Source organism: Hyposmocoma kahamanoa, unplaced genomic scaffold (assembly GCF_003589595.1).
Source record: "Hyposmocoma kahamanoa isolate Upper Pololo Valley unplaced genomic scaffold, ASM358959v1 224, whole genome shotgun sequence".
In the NCBI taxonomy this organism is placed as follows: domain Eukaryota; kingdom Metazoa; phylum Arthropoda; class Insecta; order Lepidoptera; family Cosmopterigidae; genus Hyposmocoma; species Hyposmocoma kahamanoa.
The window spans coordinates 3516867-3541256 of NW_020653743.1; the positions used below are offsets into that span (position 1 = coordinate 3516867).

At 34.3% G+C, this 24390-nt stretch overlaps 1 protein-coding gene across 2 annotated transcripts in view; it reads left to right on the top strand.

The window, feature by feature from the left end:
* LOC113228100 (trehalase-like) overlaps positions 1-24390 on the top strand; it is a 53736-nt gene that overhangs the window by 16421 nt on the left and 12925 nt on the right. Inside the window, exons 7-9 of one of the 2 annotated variants that reach the window (XM_026461242.1) lie at positions 282-390; positions 5357-5497; positions 5749-5940. In XM_026461242.1, the coding sequence (XP_026317027.1) occupies positions 282-390; positions 5357-5496 (249 nt within the window). In that variant the 3' untranslated portion in view covers position 5497; positions 5749-5940. Of the gene's footprint in view, positions 1-281; positions 391-5356; positions 5498-5748; positions 5941-24390 lie in introns of those variants that run through there. The other variant, XM_026461241.1, reaches the window with a different exon arrangement.

The window sequence follows — 24390 nt, forward strand, 5'->3', positions numbered from 1 at the left end:
TGCGCCCGTCATCCTGAGGCATAAGTTGACAATGGGACTTGTGCCTAAAATTTCACCAGCATCCTTAACCTTCTAAGGCGGAACACAGTAATGCTACTGCTTGGCGGCAGAAATAGATAAGATGGCAGTACTTTCCTGGACGAACTCTTTCACAAGGAACTCTACTGCTACTTAAAATAACATAAAATGCTTTATTTGTTAAAATATTTATTATTTAATTTACAAAATACCGTTTTATGCATCTGTATGAAATATTGTTTCCCTTATATTGTAATCAACAGTACGACGCAACGATATTCGGTGGCGTCGGCGGCGGTGGTGAATACGAATTGCAGACAGGATTCGGCTGGACCAACGGCGTCATCATGGCTCTACTTGACCGATATGGAGGTAGGTCTACTTTGGAATTTTGGTTTACTCGTTATTCCATTGTTTTTATATTTTTTAACAATATTTCGATTTGAAGATAGGTATATTGTATATTTTTTATTTATACAAAGTTCGAACCATAAAGAGAAATTTTTCCGATCTGAAAGCAGTAGTAAAAACATGATATTCAATAAAAGTATTGCAATTAATGTAGCGACATCTGCGTCGGTTTTCTGGTAACTGTAAAGGTACCTGGCCGAGCGAAGAAACTTTCTTAAGTTCTCACAGATGGTCGTGCAGATTTAAGTGTCGTGGCTTGTATATTTAAATGAAGTTGTTCACATATAGTACAACACGATTAACTGTCGTTGACGCCTTTTTTGACGTTACGACGACAGACTGTCAAGACAATAGGAAGAGCTAGAACCATAAAAAAATTATCGTTGTCTCATATTTGCAAACGATAACGCGGCTGCCGTGAAACGATAAATTGTCGTCACGATCCAGTGGAAACAACTAGAAATGACTGTCGTTCAATGATAAAAAGTCCACGACACAGTCACGACAGATAGTCGTGACATGGGAACAGGCTAGTCGCGACAGTTGTCCAATGATAAATAAAACGACGACATAATGGGAACACGCCCTAAGATTTGCTCGTTCGATCCATAGCTCCTTTGACGAGCGGTAGCCATGTTAAGGGAACATATCCTGGTTCTACTCCAGTAAGATCGAAGGAATTTTCTTTGTATTAGTTAGATTTTTTTTTAATACTTATGTATTGGAACTTATAAAATGTCAATGTTAAGCTTAACTAATTAATAGACAGTCTCAAAGTACAGGCAGGAACAAATGGCCAATTTTAACTTTTAATATCCACCATCATACATTTACAATTTGTGCTATTGTATATTTTCTGAAATCCAAGTATCCGACAAGTTTGAGTTTTACAGAAACAAGCGATTGTAATAATCCGGCAAAACGTCATTTTAAAATTAACCTTACATCCAAACTGTGAAGGTAGCATTTTAATTGTGACACCTAACTGTAGGATGGGTTCAATACAAATATACGACGATTCAATTATAGAAAGATGTTGCATAATTTTAACCGAATATTAGCTTTAAATCTAAATAGTTAGAGAATACTTAATTGATAAATAAGAAAATTATAATGTTTAAGGAGTGTATAAATATGCATACTGCCACGCTTGTGTCCCACTGAGGTTGGCGGAGATGTTACCAAAGCAACTAAACTAATTTAGAAAAGCGCATTTCCCGAATCGTTTCTACCGGGTATCGAACCCGGGACTGACAAATCTTACGTCTGATGGGTAGCGACACTCCAATGAACGCCAATTTAATTTCTGGACCTGCTCTGTTTTTATTTTGGTTTTTGTTTCTTTTTTTTTTCACAAAATTCGGGGAGCATAATATTAGTTAAAATGTGATTGTTTACAAAAATAACAGAAACTGACCAAAAAATAAAGTTGGCGTAGTGTTAATTGGAGGGAACACTAGGCAGTGCCACTCAGAGCTTTAAATCGCAATTATGTGAGGGGCGCTGTCAGGGCGCCCATCATTCTGAGACATAATTTGGCAAATTCCATATGCATATAATTTCACGAGCACTTTTACTCTTCAAAACTGCAGCGCAGTAATGCTCACTTTACCGCTTGGCGGCAGAAATATGTAAAGTCTAGATGGCGATCATTGTCTCTGCCTTCCTCAAAATCCAAAGCCGTGATTATATGTATGACGTAAATATGAAGTAGCTTATCAATGTAATCGCCAGCTTCCGTAAAATTCGTGTAGCTCCGAAACTTGGACTTTAGAAAATAGTGCTACATTGCTTGTATTAATATATATTTTTCTATTCACTCACCGTGCAAGTTGGGGACAAAGGTATGTGTTAATTTAATTTAATTTGTTTTCAATGTGGTGTATTGTGCTTTCTAACATAGAATCATATTGTACTAATCTTAAGGAAGTTACTACACTGGTTAAAAAAACGGCTCGAGGCAGTTAGAAAAAACTTTGTCTATGCTTTTATTTTTTAATTTATATATTTACATTATCAATACCAAGTACTGTAAGTAGTTACACACATACACAAAACAGTATGTCATAAACTAAATTATGTTTTTTTCCAAATATAATAATAATAAATTAGTCTATTGGCGCAAAGATGGCGTAAACCACATTTTTTTTACAAAATTATTTAAATGATAACTATCTGGATGCTATTGTCATGCGTAAAGAAAAAATAACTACATAATCGGTCATATATGATTATAATTTCAAATCCCTCATCTTCTATACTTAGCCTTATATAAGAGTGAACGACTATGCGCATTAGTAGTTTAAATCCGACGTTTGTTTTTTCGCTCGTGTTACGTGGACATAAAGTTTTTTCTGTTCGGCTCAATTCTATGTTGAAAAGTGTGGTGGCTCCTTTAATTACACCCCACAAGGTCTGAGAGATTTTAAGTTCATCAACATAACTTATAAATATGACAGTCCACTAGAAATTACCTGTGCTCATATTTAAATAAATGTACGTAAGGCCACACATGTGATGTAGAATTATAAACAGTTTGTAATTGCATTTTAAGGCTTGACATTTATAAAACCAACTTTGACAGCGAATATTGCAATCCAAGCAAATGTTTTCGTATTTGCAAAACGTTTAATTTAGAAATTACGTAGTAAACACGAAAGTTTCATTTAATTCTGTGCTTAAACTTAGATAAAGTATGTTCTGTGAATACTTGCCATTTTGGCTTAATCGAAGTTGAAGCTCATTTTTTAAAGTGGCTTACCGTACTTTGCCTTTGGAAGTAGTCATACTTTATGCAAGAAATCGACTTGAGCCGGAATCGCAAAGTAAAGCTTTTTCTAAACGGCTTAATGCTATCCGTTTGAATAAGTGTGGTATCTCCCTTTTTTCTTTACACATTTGTACAATAGAACTTAGAGTCATACCTCGCAAGGGATCAAATGATCGTAACAATGAACGGTGCTTGTGTGATGAGGCTCTTATGCACGTATTAAATGTTTGCGTATTTATTTTTTATACTTTTTATAAGTACGTTTTCACATGTACGTTTCTTTTAGAACGAATGGTCGCAATTGTAACAAACAGAAACAATATGAAAACAATTTTTAGCGGACAGAAGTTAGTTTTTTACCATTACATTATTCCCTACCCTTATTTGATGGTAAACCAAAATCCGTCTGCGTTTTTGTGTGTTTTTTTCTTTGTCTTTACAATTTGATTGCCGTGAAAATGAAATGTGCACTTTATGTTTCAGAACTTATAACTTATTTATCGAATTTCAGTTTGAAACTATGTTTTCGATCTAAAATGGCGTATATTTGTTTCTTCAAACCAATAAACCATGACGATGAACATGAAATCTGTAAAGAGCCCAAAATGTTAGTTTATCTGAAAAAACAAATATTCCCTATTTTGAATCCAAAAAAAAATTTATTCTATTTTTTTTAGCACTGCATGATGTAATGGCGGGCGTATTTAGACTAATGGGTTTTGTAGCTTGCGGTAAATAATGCAATATACTTATGTATTTATTTGTGGGCAATATTGGATTTTGTGATAATTAATTTAGTTTATAACCCCAAAGCGCGGCTTTCGATGTAATTTTCTAGCTTTAACTTTTGTAGTTTAGTTTTTCTATATTAGCGAATTTAGTATGTAGTATATCTTTTATTTAATACAAAAGTAAGTGCTTGTTATATACCTTGGAGTATATAAAAGACGCATACATATTAAGAATTTGGAAATTATTTCTGTTTTTGCCCATTTCTATTTTGCAACAGTTTTGTTGCTATTGTGAATGATTGTTGAAGAAAATTGTGCGTTTGTAATTTTGTCGTAACAAGTATTAGATACAAGGCTTCCTTGTAATTTTGACAACTCTGTCAACAGCTGCAGTCAAATTTGTATAGAAGCTAGTGGACTTTAAATTTTCACTTTTCCTAATATGGAGTTTAAAAAACATTTTCTTTTGTTGTTTACACAAATTTGTTTCAATTTAATGAGCACTGTGTTGGTTGTTCTTAAGTATTGTTAGTGATTTGTTACATATCGCAATAAATTTTGGGAAACTGACAAAATACATTTAAAAATAAAAATAGCGTATATGGCACTAGTCATACGTGAATTTGATATGGTAAATATACCATGTGATTGGTGCTAAATATGCCACGTGTCTTGAACTATATATGCCATGTAGCTGATGCTGAATACTCCATACGGCAGGGCCTAAATATGCCATGTGGCAAATGCTGAATATGCCATGTGGATGGTCCTAAATATGCCATGTGGCTAATGCTAAATATGCCACGTGGCTAGTGCCTAAATATGACAAACGGCTGTGATTATCTGGCTCATTATCATAACTATTTATTGTGCCAGTTACTCAAAAATGTTGCTTTTCGAATTCAAGTCCTGTTACCGGTAGTGAAATTCTTTCCATTGCCTTACGCATTAGAGGAAGCAAAGCTCTTAATGCTGATTAGTGGTAAATATTTATAGATTTTGAAAGGGTCCCGTATTAAAAGTTGCAATTGAAAATTCACCGTAACTTGTAACTTTAGGAATCACCTTCTATATAAACGATATTTTTAATAAATTCTATTTAGATTTGTCATAGTATTGAAACAATAACTTTCGAATTTCATTAATGTTAATGTTTTAAATGAAATAAATAAAACAGATGTTATGTTCAATTCAAACTTACAACTTTACAAATAACGCCTTCTGCCGCTATTATTAGAGCACATTTTTTTACAGTATATCACATTACCTTTATAAATAAATACTGCGTTTTCTATTTTGTATTCTGGCATTAAATAAACGTTAAAAAATAAAGAAACTATCAGAGGTCCCATCTAAAAACCGAAGATACAAAGCCCAAATCTAGAAACGCCCACCGTGTCACGCTCACGGTGGTCGCGTTTCACAGAAACAATCTCGGCAGCGGACACGTTCGGCACGGGCCCAGCGGACTCCGGTGCCGTGTACGGCGCGCATGTTGGAGCAAGCGGAATCGTCACGTCGCTTCTAGTTATAGTCGCATCATTTGCTGCTGGCGCTTTAGGGTGAGGTAAGTGTCGAGAAGATTCTTTTAATTATTTTTTTAGTATTATTTTCCAAATCCAATCCATTCAAATCCACTTAGATTTGTCCTACGGCATATTTCTTTGTCATTTTCATTTTTAATTTCACTATTTAACCAAGTGATAATATTTAATGGTATACGAGATTGAACCTGAAAATTAGTACCACTGAATGCCAGTTAGCCGTTGTTTAGATTTTATGTAATTGTTTATTAAAGGTGATTTTCTTTTCTTTCAGATATCAATTATTATTGGATACTGTTGCTATCTGCTATGTGAAGCATGAGGCCCACAAAAGTAAGACCATTCCATTTTTAATATTTAACGTAATAATTTTTATATCTCCAATGATCACTATGCTAACTAATTTTTGGACCTGTTCTGTTTTTATTTTGTTTTTTGTTTTTTTTCACATAATTCTTCTTTTTGTTTTTTTCGAATTTTGTTTTTTCTTTCTTTTTTTTCACAAAATTCGGGGAACATTATATTAAATAAATATGGCTGTTTATAAAATTAACAGAAAATTAGCAAAATATAAAATTAGTGTTCATTGGAGATATCGATTTAATTTAAGATTCGAATAAGTATAATTAGGATTTATTAAAATATATTGCAAAATGTTATACTTTGTGTGCCCTTTACGATACATCAATTAGTAGATTGTTGTTTTATTAATAGAATTAGTGCTTTATTTATTCTTAATAGATTATACAACAAACCACTGGGGAGGCAAAGTTAAAGCTATTTGAAATTATTACAAACTGTCAGTTTTCAGTATCCACGTAAATAGTTACAATGGGGAATTTTCATTTTATGTACATTTGTGTTCGACTTTACTATATTATACTTAGTTAATTGTAGAAAAAGGAGACTTTCCCTCCCCGCGGTTATACATTCCTTTTGTAAATGTGATACAAAATGTAACTTCCAGTATTTTTATATCTACGTAGTTAGTACAAATAGGGTGTATATATTTTTTCTAGGCAAACCTCAAATCTCTGTTTCTAGTTTTACTTGAATGTCACAGAAATGCATTAAATTAAATATTGTATACGCTGCGAAAACTGAACTCTATTTTTGTAGGAAATATTAATTAAATAGTTTAATAATAATAATATCTTACAACAATAATATTTAATACTTGACAATCTCGGTTGTCATGGTGGTGCCATCTCTGAAGTCCCGGATTCGATCCCCGGCCGGTTCAGTGTCGAAAAATTAACTTCTCTATATTCTCTCGGGCCTGGGTGTTTGTACTTTAGCTACTTACTTTGAGATCAAAACATCGTGTGTGATGTTGTCTAATATTTATTTATTTATACTATAGATGCTCGATGAGAAGCTCTCAAGTTTGATAGCCGATAAGACCAATTTAGAGAATGATATTATCTAATGAAGGTAAAAACTGGAGATGTTAGTATTTTTTTGTTTGCTAAAATGCGAATCAAAAGTTTTCAACGCGTATACAAAAAAAAAGAGTCTCCACGTCTTTTTTAAAATAACCAAAACACATTTTACTTCTATGAGATTGTGGTTTACCTAAATTAGTAAAAAGAAGGTAAGTTTAAAAAGCAGCTATTATTTTAAATTTTAATTAAAAAAAACACTTAAATATTGTTTAATAAACTTTAATTTATGAATACTTGTACAAATGTTTTACATTATATTGTTTTTATTGAAATTACGTCATTTGACCACCTAGGTGGTTTAGCCGGTGGCACGACAGGTGCTATATAAAAAGGTCCTGATAGGACCAATTTGGGAAATGCACTTTTCTAAATTGGCCCTGGTTTGGGTGTTCTGGAAAACACCCTGGAGTTTTAATTCCGTTTCTCCAAACTCAAATGATATTATTTAATAGGTAAGCAAATTACACTTGAAAACGTCACATAGACTAAACAGGTTCCCCTGAGATGAATGAGTGAGAAACTCTACGGGTTGCTGCTTACTTACATTATACTTAATTCTTTGCGGCACGGATTTTTATTATCAGATTAAAAATATTTTTTACTTAATCGGGATTAATTATAAGCATTCTTGACCTTTTTTTTGTGATTCGCATGCTGGGGTGTTATGTAGGAGGTGGTCACTATTAGTAACCACCTTGGAAAATTGATAAAAATTAATTTAAAAAAAAAGAGCTTTATTTTCAATATTGAAGTTGTTATTTGCACAGAATTTATGCCAAAAGACATGAGTTCAGAGCTTCGGAGCAGTAAACATGTTTTGAAGATCATCATAAGAAGTTTATTTTTATGCTGATCCTTGAAACATGATTTACCCTCACGATAGCAATGAGGGACTGTATATTTTGCAGCTCCAAATAGACCTAGCAGGTTTTTTTTTGTCCTGCATCTGCTGCAGCGCTTGGAGAAAAAGTAGTATCTGTAACTTAAGCTCTTTTTGATTCCCATCTCCATCATTTCCTCAATAGTAACAGATATGAAAGGACCTTCTTTCAGTTCTGCATAAAGATTGGTATCGAATATTAAATGCTCAATGATTTCTTCAGTCCAGGACAATTGGAATATCTTTAGAGGAGTCCGTTCTTTATGAACAGCATTTGTGCAGGCATGAAATGACGTATTCTTCTGATCAAAAAATGGTGTAAGGTTTTCTCAATTTTGTGTCAGTGCCAGAGAGGCAGGTGGAGCTGATGGTAGTAGTGATGGGTGTGAAGTGGAAAAGCTGGCTAAAGGAACATCATCATCAGGCCAAATTCTTCGACAGTAGTTATCTCCATAGAAATCTTCGCCGAGAGGAATTTCGCTGGGTTTTTTTTGATCCTCATTGGTGGATGATATCCGAACCATCTTCACCCTCACTGATATCATTACCAGAACGGATTTAATATGTTCTGACAAAATATATTCAATAACCCTTCCGGATTACATCCTTCTCGCCATTATCTAAAATAAATCAAATATAATTGTAGCATGTGTTTCGTACAAAAAACTGTACCCTTATTGAACGATGGTTACCGCCACTAACCACTTTGTTTATCAATGTATTGCAAAAGAACGACCACCGGTTTTTTGTAAATTTTAACGTAGTTTATACGGACAATCATATATCATTTAAATTTTCATAAACTTTATACATAATCATACATAACTTATCAATGAAAAAAAAACTTCCGCAAATCCGGCTTACTCGAAAATTCCCGATCTTCACTGGCAAAATTAGTTACCTAAATGGCCGTGGCGCCACAGCTGTTAGACACCATATAGGTGGTTTGTTGTTGATTTAGTCGTAGAATTAAAACACAAAACCAATAGATGTCACTTTAGACGAAATATGAGCCTTCAAAGAGGTTGTTACCTCTCGTGATCACCGTGAAGAAAAGAGTGCACATTATACAGGGTTATTTTTAATCGACTTTAAAAAAAGGAGTTTTTTTTTCAATCTCAATTTTTTTCTATGTACTATGTTACGCGATAACTCGATAATTTAATTAATAATTTGTGAACCGATTTTGATGATTTCTTTTTTGTTGGAAAGAAGGTACTTCAGTAGTGGACCCATTGAATTTGAAAATATTATATAATAAAATATTATACCTCTAAGGGTGGCGAACTAGGGAATTAATCCGGTTTCACACACTTTCCGGTAACCGATTCCAATAAAACTTGGCAAATAGTTGTAATTCCACGCACTTTTGTGCTCAGTTGTTTTAAAGTTGTTGTTTATGATGTTAGTAATATGCTTCTGCAAATTCGTTAGTATTTTAAAAATAACCCTGTATACTATTATTGAGATACCGCGATTAGTAAGTAGCGGGGCGATGTGTTACTCTATTATTATCGTTATTAGGTTCAAATACCTACGAAAAGCTACAGAAATAGGTTTAAAAACACTAGAGATTTAATTCACAGATTTCTATAACACACACAGTGATATTTAAATGTGGTCGTAATTAATAATATTCTTATGGTATCGATGGCATACACCATATTATTGTGGCCTAGAAGTCATTGCCGCTACCCGCGCCACCAGTAGTAGCCTCCGTGCTGAACTTTGGGACGTGTTTACGTAACGTCCTTGCTGATTGTTGCCCAACTGCCAATAATAATATTTAACCTGTATAGTCTAAATTTGGGGCTCAGGCTTTCCTTTACAAGGAGAGGGTTTGGGCTGTAGTTCCCACACAGGCCCAAATTGGGAACTTCACGCACACCACCAATAAATACTATGCCAACTATTTTGGATTCACATGTGATCACAGGTGTTTTTATTTTGTTTTTGTTTTTTTTAATTTTTTTTTTTACACAGTTTTTTTTTTAGTATTGTTTTTTGTTTCTTAATTTTTTTCACATAATTCGGGGAGCATTATTTCAAATTCAAAAAAGAATTACTTATTGTTCTTTCCATCTTAACAATACAAATTATAGGGTATTTAAAGTAAAGAATATCATACCGTGAAATTGTGAGGTGGAAGACTGGTGCCTAAACTAGTTTGGTCCTATACTTATAGGTCACCAGGAAACAAATATGGCTGTTTATAAAAATAACAGAAACTGATAAAAAAATAAAGTTGGTATAGTGTTCATTGGAGATATCGAAATGTGCGCAGGTTGTTCGAAAAATTTGATGAGTTTGAAAAAAAATCATAGAAACTCATAGGTGCAAGCCATGATTCGAAGCCACGACTTAAAAGACTGTAGGTCATACCATTAGGCTGCCACTATTTGGTCCTAATTATAAACGATAGCAACAAAACATTTTAAAAACGTACAAAGAGATAAAAAACGTAACAATGAATAGTTAAAATTGCTGAATGACCGGACATTCGTAACTATGGCGAATTGACCATGACTCACCGCAACGTAACAGAGTGTACGCTTTTCTGGGACGTATGTCATTGTATTACATGTTATATAAGAGTTACAGTTCTACAACAATAGATATACGATTATATATTTCCATTGTAAAATTATTTCATCGACACGAATAACCAAATATTTATTATAATAAAATATAAAAGAAAATATTTTATAATATCATGAAATTAAAAGGTACCTGAGTAAGTACAGGAAAACTTTTCATAGATTTAACAAAGATGGCGCTACGGCAAAAAAGTCGTTAAAACAAACAATAAAGATCTGTAACAAGCTCATAGAGACATTACTTCCTATTTCTGCCGGCAAGCAGTAATGTCAGCATTACTGTGGTCCGGTTTTGAAGGGTAAGAGTGCTGGTGAAATTACAAGCACACGCGACTGGTCAACTTGTGTCTCAGGGTGACTAGCGCAGTGGCAGTGCCCCGCAGATCTTTACGACTCAAAGCTCTGAGTGGCACTGCAACTGTTATGGACAGGCGTGTAGCTTATCATCAGGCGCACGACTTGTTCGTCCCGACACTTGATATTATAAAAAAAAACATTTAATTCCAGATAGTTCTTAAGTTAATTGTGAATTTTCATGCCCTAAAACCATTTCCTATTTATTTTATTATTATCTAATACATCAGTGGGATAAACTACAAATTAAACCTTTATTTCGTTGGTAATTAAATTGTACTTAAAAACGTCATATCGATTAAAACTACTACTCATTTGACGGTCAAATTACCCTGTGACGAATGATGATTTTTTATATCATTACAAACATCTAATAGCTGGTAGTAAGTACATTCCATTTTGTAAAAATCAAAATTTTCCCTATATTTTTCCTGTACTTTTCCACAATTGACAGTTGACACCTGTCGAAAGTTGAAGATACTAAACGAAAACGATGGAGCCATTATAAAGATTTTTTTACCTATATTTTCCTTTTTTCGCTGTTTTCCAATAATTTTAAATCTCGTTTTTCTCTAACTTAACTTGCTTTCAGCTACACAATTTTACTTTATAATTTACGCTAAATAAAACTTCAAAAGATATTTCTGAATGAAAAACATAATATTAGCGTTCGAATTATATGTTTATAATATTTCAAATTATTCAGAAAATTTTCCGGAAAAATGTCCTATTTGAAAATTGTCGGAAAATTACTCTGCAGTAATACCGAGTGTACCTGGGCTTTGTGTCACGTGGGGAAAGTTCTAAAACTAAATATTGTAGATAAGAAATTTTGCTTATTTTCACGTTCAAGTTGTGCCTAAACGGAAATAGTGTTTTCACCGCACTAGCTCGGATTTTTTCCACGCTAGCGTGGAAAAGGGGTTTGCAATTCGAACTTGACGATGGACTGTGGTACACCTAACTTTTTCTTTCGATGAAAAAAAAAATAATGACACGTTCCAGTACGTAGGTTGTCGTACATTATTTATGTAATATAAATCCATTGGTAAATTTTATTTTTATTATTTAACTATTTTTGTTTATTAAAACTGATTTCTTATAGTTCAACCGTTTTTCTTTCATCTACCATTTTCCACATTGAGGTGAAAAGTTGTGTGTTTCGCTCGGCAGCAAACTTGTTTTGCGTCTTGTGCTTTGAAAGCCTCGCTACGCTCAGGAATCTACTTTTGGAACCTTTGGCTTGCTCAGGTTTCACATAACAAACAGCAACCTTGCAGCCTTACATAAGAAATAACTTTACCATTCTCAGGAAAACAAGAATTTTAAATAGACGTTGTTATTAAAGACAGGATGCACGGCAACGCGGCTCCCCCTATATCACTACTACTGTACTAGGAGATCGTATAATCTAATATTAGACGTCCTGCAATAAGGCCTGATTGTTCTTGTCCTTTATGCTGCCTTGTACAGTCTTGACAGCGACAATCCAGAACGTTCTTTATGTTCGAAACACGTCGTAAGTAGTCACGCACTGGCGGCGTGAAAAATAAAATTGCCGTTACAAATTATACCTACGTAACGACATAAATCATTAACTAGACTTCTGGGCCCCAACTTTTGCTTTGCAAATTTTAAATCATCTCAAGTTTTTCTTAAATCTTCATTTAATTTTAGAACGTGTTCTACAGAACATGCCAGTCCTATCAAAACCTTATCCTAATTGTTATAAAAATTATTTTTCTAATTTACATTAAAAGTACTAAGTTAACTAACACTGATTAACCACGTCACACAATATTTTCGTATATTTTCACGAGGGCTCAGAAAGAATCCGAAAAAAAGAATGGAATGGAACTTAATTTCAAAAAGAGAAAACGTATCCACGAAAATTTGTTAAAAGAAACATTGGGCACAAAATCAGACGACTATATAAAATCCAGTAAGGTGAACGTATAGGCGGCAACTGAAGTTTGGTTTGACAAACACGCCGTCAATCAAAAACACGTACCTACATTATTTGACAAACACAACAAACACGACCGCCGACGATCAAAAAGTTTTACAAACCCGTAAAATTTGTCCAATTATTTTGATCGTTTAAAGGGCGCTTTAGAAATTTATTTAGTTAAATCCAGGTTTGTCCTCTCCGAGACACAAGTGTGTGGTCGTGTCACACGAACGCAACTTCCGGAATTTATTTTTATTACAATGTCGCCGGGTTCTAAAGTCTTAATAACCGACGTTAAAAAAAGGATGTCTTCAATTCGTTGTATTATTATCAAAGATCGGAATAGGTTGAGTATATTTATCTACATTCAAGTAAATATACATGTAGAGTGGATGATACGTCCCTCTAAAATTCCGCAATGATTAAAAATAAAACACAAACAATCTAAACAAAATACACACACCAAGAAGTCCCCAAATAATGTAGTGTTTTGGAAGGTCTATAAGACATTTTCGTGAAAATTCTGCCTTGATATGTGACAAATCTAGAGGTATAACTATAATCCATTTCTTTAGGTGCTTAACTTGTTAAATCTAAACAATCTTGAGATGTCTATTGAATGAAATATAATAGGGGTTAAAGTATGAAATTGCCGATTTGTACTGAAAATCTAAATTGTTTAATTTTTAAATTTTTAACAAATTTATTTAATCAAAATAGTTGCCATTATTATCTATACATTGCTGCCATCTAATGGGAAGGTTATTAATGCCTTTGCGATAGAACTCCGACGATCTAGACTGCACAAACTGTGTGAAAGCATTTTGTACTGCCTCCTGGGAAGAAAACTTCTTGTCACGTAGATAATTGTCCAAATCACGAAAAAAATGGTAGTCCGTTGGAGCAAGGTCTGGTGAATACGGAGGATGACGAATGGTTTCTAACTGCAGTTCCTGAAGGGTCAAAATGGTTTCTCGTGCTGTGTGAGGTCTCGCATTGTCGTGGAGCAATAATGGTGAAGATCGATTCATGAGTCGGGGCTGTTTTACTGCTAGTTTTGTCATCATGGTTCGGAGTTCGGCACAATAGACATCTGCCGTTATTGCTTGACCAGATCGGAGAAAACTATAGTGAATAACACCATGCTGAGACCACCAAACAGTTACCATTACCTTTTTATTGGTAAGTTTTGCTTTAGGACACTGTTGTGGCATTTGACCTGGGGTCAACCATTGCATTTTTCTTTTCCGGTTATCATAAAGAATCCACTTTTCATCATATGTTACAATTCGATCCAATATTCCTTCATTTCTGTACCGATTCAACAAGGCAACACAAGTTTCAACACGCGTTTCTTTCTGCAGATCAGTCAAATCATGAGGCACCCATTTTTCGTATTTTTTTATTTTATTGATTTGACGCAAGTGAGTCAATATTGTGGGTAAGGTAACGTTAAACCATGCCGCTAATTCCTGGGTAGTTTGACTAGGATCGGCTTCCACTATCTCTCTTAATTCATCGTTATTCACCTGTGTGGGCGGTCTTCCTCGTGGCTCGTTCTTTAAGTCGAAATTTCCATCACGAAAGCGTTTAAACCAAAATCGCACGGTGCGTTCATTAGTAGACCCCTCTCCAAACGCAGCATTGATATTGCGGGCTGTTTCTGCCGCGTTAGTTCCGCGTCGGAACTCGTATTAAAAAATCACTCGAATTTTCGCAGTATCCATCTTTCTTGTCTAAATTGAATAACAAAAACAATTGGAAGTCGATATTCAAATGTTTCAAATTTAAAAAAAAAAAATCACAGAAACCATTTGAAAAAAGTTTCATTCGAAAACCTCAAACCATGAAGATTCTATGGAAATTCAAAGAACCTATTGCAATAAAACGGCAATTTCATACTTTAACCCCTAATACATTTATAAAATGATTTTTGCCTACCTTCAAATACCAAATATAAATATTTAGCTTCATATGAAATGGCATGCCTATTTTTATACCTATTGATTTGTAAAGTACATGTTTCAATAAAAAGATGTATCAAGATTGTTTACATTTAGTTAAGTACCTAAAGAAATGGACTATAATACTTAATCTAAGCGTCGCTTATCCCCTTTTAAATATGCATGTAAAAACTTTATTATACCACAAAAACAAATTAGATATGTTATAAGTGTCCATACTACCTCAAATGGCTTTTGAAAGCGTTGAGACAATCAGTTTGAAAAAATATATAGTATAATTGAGGATATACACTAATTCCTAAAAATTTTCACGACAGACAAAAAGAACAAAGTTACCTATTTAGTTTTATATAATATCAAGTGACAGGACAAACAAGTGCGCCTGAAGGTAAGCTATGCCTGTCCTTAACAGTTGCAGTCCCACTCAAAGCTTTAAATTGCAAAGATCTGAGGGGCATAGCTACTGCGTCCGACACCCTGAGTTGACAAGTCCCATGTGCCTGTAATTTCACCAGCACCCTTACCCTTCAAAACCGAAACACAGTAATGCTAACATTACTGCCCGGAAAGTGCGCGAAACAGGATTCATCCCCTAGTTTGCCATCGTTAGATGCGAGATATTTTCTTTAAATTTAAATGGGACCAATACTGAGGTACCCTCTTTCCAACAAACAAAGAATCATCAAAATAGGTTTAAAAATTTAAAAACAAAAAAATTACAGTCGAATTGTGAACCTCCTCCTTTTTTTCAAGTCGGTTAAAATTAAAAGTAATTTTAGTGGTGGGTGCTTTCTTTTGCTACCGCACAGAGTTGTCGCCTTTTTATAGCATCTATCGAAATATTTTTACTTTTGTACGAAATTATTAAACGTCATGGAACAAACGTTTTTTTTATGATGTTAGTAATGTAGTTTTGCAAGGTTTAGTATATTAAAAATAACCTTATTATAATAAATAACCCTAATAAATAAACAACGCCAAAACTTATTTTACCTGTCGCTTTACAAAATTACAAACGGAATTCTCTACATGGCGTGCGAGCAATAATTTTAACAAAGTTTCTGCTTTTTATGATTTTGATCTGTTTACCACAAGCTGTGTATTCTATAATGTGTCATGTGTGTGTGTTTACTAGTTGTTTAGTGTTGTCAATGCTGTATTTTGCTATTGCATTGTGATACAAGCGGTATGTACCCTCAAAAATAAAATAAATAAATATTGCACCTAATCTATATGCAAATGATATATACGAGAAATATCTTACGTTAGGAGTAAATAAGCGAATGGAAACTTACCCTACTTTGTTATCATTTGTATAGAAACTTGTATTAATAATATTTACTTTGAAAATAAGCGCCTGCGTCATGCACCAGTAAATGTATATGGAAACATCATTATTACTGCAGTGAATACGCTAACAATGAAGAAACAAGGTTATTTTATATACGGTGGATCATAGCTGTATAGACAAATTACCAAAAACCAATAGTGAAAATGGTACTTTGCATCATTTACATAGAATTTTTGACTGTACATATGTCTGTATATTTTTTTTTATATAGCTTCGCACTAGGGAAACCTAGTGTCGCGGGTGCCATGAACACACACATAGTCAACCACAAATTACACCCAAACTCACTAGAGAAATAAATGTAGGCTATACAAATATTTTTCCCGGCCCGGGGGAATCGAACCTAGGACCCCTGCGTGGCAGTCCGACATGATAACCGTTCGGCCACAGAGACAGTTACATTATATATTCACGCCCTTAGATCCCATTGACAAGACAAAACTGACCACATTTCTTCCCTCACCACTCAATCGTAAGCCTTCTCTAAATCGATGAAGGCACAGTACACTTTCTAGTTCACTGCCAAATATTTTTCTGTATTGCATGTTAAAGAGAAAACTTGGTTCATACAACCCGTCCCTTTCCTGTACATCCCATATTTTTTCATCTGTTTCATTTCTCACTTTTTGCCTTGCCCTTTTTCGTTCTTTTCATCGCTTTTACAATCTCATCCATTCCTATCTCCCTCTCACGTCTATCACCAACTGACTCGTCGACGGCAACATTTGTGTCAAATACCCGAGACTTGTGGTTATCATCTCTTGCAAATTATCCCTCAAAATAATCCTTTTATCGCCTTTGACTGTATAAAATTGTAGAGTGAATGATTATTATTTCAAGTTTACTTCAACTTATATCATAATCATCAACTTATATTCGCTCCACGGCTGGGCACAAATCTTCTCTAATTAGAGTTCAAGTTTGTTTTAAACACAGCTATTTTCAAAGCAACCAACAATCTGGTCCATTTGCCATACTCGTGGCGATGCGAATCTCTACGCCATAGATACAAATCAGGCATAATTATCGCTGTGCCAAGGACACCACATCCCTCTATTGTCAATCCTACTTACCACAGTGAGGTTGCGGTTGAAGTCAGGAGAGGTAGCGGGAGCGATTTTTCAGATATTGATTTACCATCGGACATCCATATATACGGCGTGATATTATCTTTATGTGGTCGATAATCTCTTAAGGCGTACTACCCTTTTTTCGTCTTCCTTTATTATAAGCACAGTCCAAGAATTAGTAGCAGTAGAGCTCCTTGTGAAAGAGTTCGTCCAGGGAAGTACTGCAACCTTATTTATTTCAGCCGCCAGGCAGTAACGTCAGCATTACTGTATTCCGGTTTTGAAGGGTAAGGGTGCTGGTGAAATTACAGGCGCATGGGACTTGTCAACTTATGTCTCAGGGTGATTTAAAGCTCTGCGTGGCACTGCAACTGTTATGGACAGGCGTACAACTTGCTCGTCCCGTCACTTGGTATTATAAATGAACAAAAAAAATGAAATTCCCTGCCTGCGACTGTGTTTCCGAGCACATATAACCCGAAAATCTTTAAGGTGCGTCTGAATAAGCATCCTCTAAACGAGCTCGTTCTATCGTAGACCCTGTCTTTGCTCCAGGGACTAGGACTTATAGTCAAAAGCAAGTCCATTTACTTTTCAAATAAAATGTTGGTTTTAGCTTATGTGCTTTAGTCTGCTGACTCTAGCTAAATATAGCCTCACTCGTGACGTACAGTCAAGAGCACGTCGAGCTTGACACTTTGTACTTTGGATCGTTCTTATCGTAAGCGGCATAGAGTTGGATTTAAGTTTTAAGTGTCAAGCTTGACGTGCTCTTCACACTGTACTGTCATAACGAGGGTTAGGAAAGTTTTTCATATCAACTTATTTTCAGCTTAGCACTTAAATTTCTTGAACTTCAGCTCGCATCAAACTATTTTTAACCGACTTCAAAAAAAGGAAGAGGGTCTGAATTTGACCGTATGTTTTTTAATTATATGTATGTTACGTAATAACTCTTTTTAATTAATATAAATAAATACTAATATAAATAAAAAATCATCAATAAAATGTTGGAAAGAAAGTACCTCCCATTTACATTTGAAGAAAATATTCCATATCTGGTGGCAAGAGTGGCAAACTAGGGGATGAAAGACTTTTGAGGGCGGTTTTTTGTTTAGTACTCTGTTCTGAGATTGTCATCTGTAAGTTATATTCATGTGTAAAAAAGGTTTATTTTGTTGTATGTTTTAAATTTTTTTATTTATACCTAATTCTTAATTATCCATTTGTACACGAGAAAAATATTATATTGGTTTCATTCGATATTTTGTTTTTAATTTTGAAATCGTGTTTTCTGAATTCCGCAATTTAGAGTTACGACAGCATTCGGTTTCGTATGCGATTAGTAGTTTTATAAATTTTGTTTTTTTTTTATATTTTTTCTATTTGTGTTGTTTTATATTATCTTTTTTTTGTGTAATCATGTGTGATATACAAATAAATGTATTTTCTTTCTTTCTTCTTTCTTAGTAGAGAATCTTCGCCTTTGAAAGCTTAGTAAGATCGTACACTTATTCAGTTACGACAAATGTGTGTGCGTGTCTATGTGTGTGAGAGAGAGACACAAAGAGAAAATAAACGACAGTTCACTGTTTAAACCTAAAAAAACACCAATAACTGATTTCCCTGTATATAAAGTTCATTTTAAAACGGTGGACTAGATTTCTTTTGCCATTTTTTGCGATGCTATTATTTCCTAAATCTATCAACGCGTTTCTATCTTATATAAGCCAGCCATTCACATTTTGAATAAGTATCAAAATTGCAAATCACCTTTATCGATAGTTCCCATTATTATTATTACCAAAGAGCACGGCCATTATACTGCCAGTTATTATGGTCTACACTTGAAGTGTGGTTTCATTGTTAGGAGGTAGCGAGAGCGATTAATATAGAAACGCGAGTCGTTTTATTCTTAAACAAATATTGTCGGTAATCTTAATAATTTACAATCATCATCATAGTTTACTGAGTATAAATATAACAACAAGAAATTGTCAACGTGATGCCAACTGACACTCAATTTTACATAAAGTAATTACCACCATTACAAGGTTGTAATGTACACTAGTTATTTGTCAAGCGATTATACGTAGTTTCATATATAATAGTACATAAATAATAGATTGTATGCTTTAAAATGTGTTAATATGCTGTTTTCGCAACGATATTTTAAATAGTAATCACACCTTATATTTACATTAGACGTTATTCCACGTGTTATCTTTTAATATCACTACGTGAATTGATAGTAAAGTCACGTGCATATTAATATATAAATTTAAAAAATAAATACAAAAGTTGTTACAGCTAGTTTACTTTTCTTTTTCTTTTTGTGAATAATAATTTCTATATACCGTATTTCTGCAAATAAATGAATTTTGAATTTTTTATACAATCGACTGCACATCGTGCTATACACTGCCCCCGCGGCCGGACCATGCCGGACTGCCACCCAGAGGTACCAGGTTTGATTCCCGGGCCGGGAGAAATATTTGTATGGCTTATATTTATATCTCTCGTGAGTTTGGGTGTAATTTGTGGTTGCCTATATGTATCCATGGTACCCGTGACACAGGGTTTCCCTAGTGCGGGGCTGTGTGTGTGCGTTATTATTATAACTATTCTTTGAATATTGCCTCAAGAACAACGGAACAAGATCCGTCAATGTGTAGCTTGATGTACTACCGATGTAACGAAATTCGCATTAGTTGTGTGACGATGATACCTCTTTCATCGTCGTCCCACCTTTTGTCACCCTTTTCTCTGACCTGGCCACTTACTTTTGAAATTTTGAATCGTTTTCTAATTCTTTTCCTTCGTCATTCTAAGTTTCCTTCGTTCCATCGTCACTCCCACTAAAATTTCAATCCCAAGGACGTGTCTGTCATAAAAACCGCAATCATGTAAACCTTCTGAAATATTAACTGCATATAAAACATAAATATTTGTGAGAATAGGTACAGGCCCTTTTGGGCCTTTTCCTTACTTCGCTCTATCTACTTTACAATAACAATTATGAGGACCGAACCATTAATTTAATTCCGCCAAGTTTAGGCTACAGGTGTTCATATGACACATTTTGTCTAAATGTATGCTCTGTGTGTATGATGTTTAGCTCAATTTACATAGCTACAGAACGGAAAGGAAGCCAGTCTTATAACAAAAACATAGCCTAATACACTTTATGTTAATTGTATATCATACAAAGTAGATACGACACGCTTGCTGCGGAAATTCCCAGAACTATACGAGAATTCTCCTTAAGACGCGCGTCCAGTTTTTAGGCTCGTATCTAATTTGTACGTTACACAATGACATAAAGTTAGTCCTATCCTATGTATGCGGCAATGTAATTTGGGATTAAATACTGGTGCAAATTTGTGTACAGTTAATGAACGAAATATTATACAATTTCAATTACCACACATTATTTATTATCCACATGACTGTACCACATAGCTCACTGCAGAAATGACAATTGCTTACGAATTAGAAAAACGTTACTTACCGTGTTTAGATTTTGTTGCCCGCTCCCGCTGTCGCTTATGGCTTAACGCAGGATTCTTGTGTGTAACGTAGGTAATTGCAAAAAATGTTTGACCTTGCTTTACTGGAGTAAAAGAGTGGAAATAATGCAACAATAGATTGTTACATTGTCACTATCACGATTCACCAAAGTGTGATGATTGTACTGGTTAGGTACCTTATACTGCCGTCCTACTAAAATGCGGCGAAGTGACAAAATAATTTTTTGAGATATCACAAAAAACCATACCGCAGTTTTAGAATATTAAAATATATATTTATTATATATATATATATATATATTTTATATTAAAATATATAAAGTTCCGATAAGTCATGTTAACCAATTTTTTACTGTTTTAAAAAAAATGAGAATTTTGTGGTCCATTTTTTGCTAGTTAAAATGGTTATTTGACCATTTGTCACTTAACCTCGTTTTAGTCAGCGGACGGCAGTATAGTACTACGTACTATAGTATTATATATTATGTATTATTTCGCAAAAATACTGCGTATACCATGCGTGAAGTAAATTTAAGTAACAGTAGAGCTCCTTTTTGTGAGCTCATCCAAGGAAGTACTGCCACCTTACCTATTTCTGCCGCCGTACCCGTTTTGAATGGTGCATGGACACATGAGACTTATCAACTTATGTCTCAAGAGTGACAGTGGCCGTGTCCCTCAGGTCTTCGTGATTAAAATCTCTGAGTGACACTGCAACTGCTACGGACGCACGACTTGTTCATCCTGTCACTTGGTATCATAATAAAAAAATACATATTTCTTTGTATAGGAATTACGTATTTGTTTTTTCGAGGAAACTAATTGCTTTGGGCCCTTTACAGGTTTGAAGGTCCATGGTCATACCGCTGACTGTTTGAAAGAACAAAATATACGCTAATTGTATGCGAGAAAATATTTTCAAAATGTGTAACAATCGCGAAAACCAAAGAACTCGATATTTCTTTATACTTAAGAGTATAATACATCAAATGACTTTAGAAAATATATATTAGTAAAATAGAACATATACACAGATTACTTATACGGTGTGCAAGCACGATTCCTAAACATTTTCACGATGGAAAAAAGAGACATACTTACCTTAAAATCCAATCGTATACCAATGATTTTTTTAATGTCAATTAAACTAAATAGAACACGTATTCTATACGATCGATATACATATTTCAAATGGCTTGTAATTCGAACGGAGGTAGTTTCGACTCTTATGAAAAAAAAAAAAAACAATTTCGTCTAAGGTTATTTCAATTTCTTTTTTTTGGTTTTCAGAAATGAAACTATTTTACGTCAGATCTAAATCACGTGTATTTTTCAAACAGACCAACATTTCCATTGTCACGGCATTTTCATGGTCACGTCTGACACAGACAAACAAGAATAATTAATTTAACTACCTGATTTTTAATTTACCATAGAACATTCCAATTTGCCTACTCTACATACGATTTGGAAAAAAAAACAAATACACGCTATTTAGATTCGGAAAAACAGTTCCATTTCTCTTTTTCTATTACTTGTCACTCGTCGGGTCGGGAGCACGGCGGGTGCTCGCTCGTGGTGTGTTGTCATCCTTATAAAATATACGGGATTACAGCCGCCGTGATCCCGACCCGACACGCGCCCGACCCGCACCCGCTATCAGTGTTTCACGCTTCAGTTCATGTTACAGTAAAAACACTAAGGATGTTTGACAAATTGTGTAAGAAATTTTCGTATTAATTAGTTACGCAATAGTCTTTTTTCTCATTTAAGACCTAGGCTCTTGTCGATAGAGTCCTCGTTCTCCGTTCAACGCCCTAACATTGATCCCTGCTACGACACAACATTACCTTTTTCCCTTATCTCATCTATATAACTTCTTCAAGGCGTTCTGCCGCTCCATCCTTCGATCGTTCTATAGTGCTTCCAAGTACTCTGACGAGACGTATTGAATTTCCAGACATCTTTTCTGCTTGATACTCCAATAATAATAATAATAACGCACGCGCTCAACATAGCCCCGCACTAGGGAAACCTTGTATCGTGGTTGCCATGGACACCCATATAGACAACCAACCAAATTCACGAGAGAAATAAATGTAAGCCATACAAATATTTCACCTCTGCGTGGCAGTCCGGCATGGTAACCGCTCGGCCATGGAGCCAGTTACTTAATACAATGGCTTTAATAAGCTTCTGATTTCCTGTGCTATTTTTAATACTCTACCTCCAAGTATTGTATTTTGTACTATAAAAAAAGAACTTCCTATAGGTGTCGTATTAACACACTAAGGGATACTATTGTAAAATTTAGCATTTCTTTTTATGATACCAAGTCTCGGGACGAACAAATGGACGACTTGTTCGTCACGTCAATTGTGTTATATAAAAAAACATTTTTGAAATTACCACAAATTCGCACCCTCATGGAAGAATGGCATAAGTGGAGTTACGTCAAAAATGTTTATTGCTCCATTAGATACAGAAAAATATAACCCACATCCTCTTCAATTCTTGTAACTCTATCGACAATAGCCATTCGTAAGGGGTGCGAATTGCAGATAGAGTTAAATATCCGACAAGGGTAGAGCGAGATAGTAGCTGATCAAACGCTGCTTATATCACAGCTTGTCGTATTAGAAAAGAACACACACAAAAAGCATAAAAATCACTCTTCCTTCCTTGTTCTCGGTAACGTTCGAGGTATTGGCACCTAAAGTTTTTTTATACAACTAACAAAAATATAAATTGCGCCTATTTTCCTTAACAATAAAATGAAACTAAACACGATATAAAAAACCGATTTTAGGGTAGATCCTGTTTTGCTGGTTATGTTAATAACTCAATTTCGCTAAAAATCAGTTACGTTAGTTATGGATAAGGAACAGTTTAACGAAATGATTTTCAGACGAATTTAAAATTCAATCGAAAAAGCACCTCACGTTCATTGCTTGTGGTTGATTTTTATGAAACGTAAAGATATTTTTGAACTCCATCAAGAGTCTATAGTACCTCAAACGGCTTTGGTTGATTCTGCATAACAGTGAAAGTGTTGAATTCAATAACTTCAGAAGAAATATATAGACATATGTAATATAGATATATATATACATATGTTTATATCTTATATTGCTTATATTATTATATATTATTAATTTGACCGATATTTCAAACATGGTGACCGCCATTACCCCTCCAGGTGTTAAACACCGGTGATTTTTTTTTTAATAGTGATTAAGCCAAATTGAAAAAGTCAAAGAAAACTATTGATCTCAAAGACTGTGATTATCTTAGAAATTTAAGTAGAGTTTTGTATATGACGGGCTTAATAAATAAATGTTGATTGTTTGCTAATCGGTAATGATCTTTCCCGACCCTACACTGATTAGTATATGGTGTAAAAACACTATTCCTAAAAATTTTCACGGTAGGAAAAAAACCCAAACTTACCTCGAAATTTCCTATTCAATAGTTATTATACATATCGCACTGTTAATACAAGAGTGTATTAACTCAAAAAATGTATTTTTTCAGAAACAATAAAAAACTACTTACTTGTCGTGAAAAAATTTGAAATTGTGTGTATAGGTTAAAGTTTATAACAGACATCTAAACAATTTCCTACTTACCAAACATATTTAAAAATAAAATGGAAAAAATAATTTCATATTTTTGAGTAAGGACTGTTTTGTCCAGAACTAAGTACCAAAAAGTGTCTCACTTTGGGTTAAGTATATATCTTTTAATTGTTTCTTACAATATTCTAACGACAGT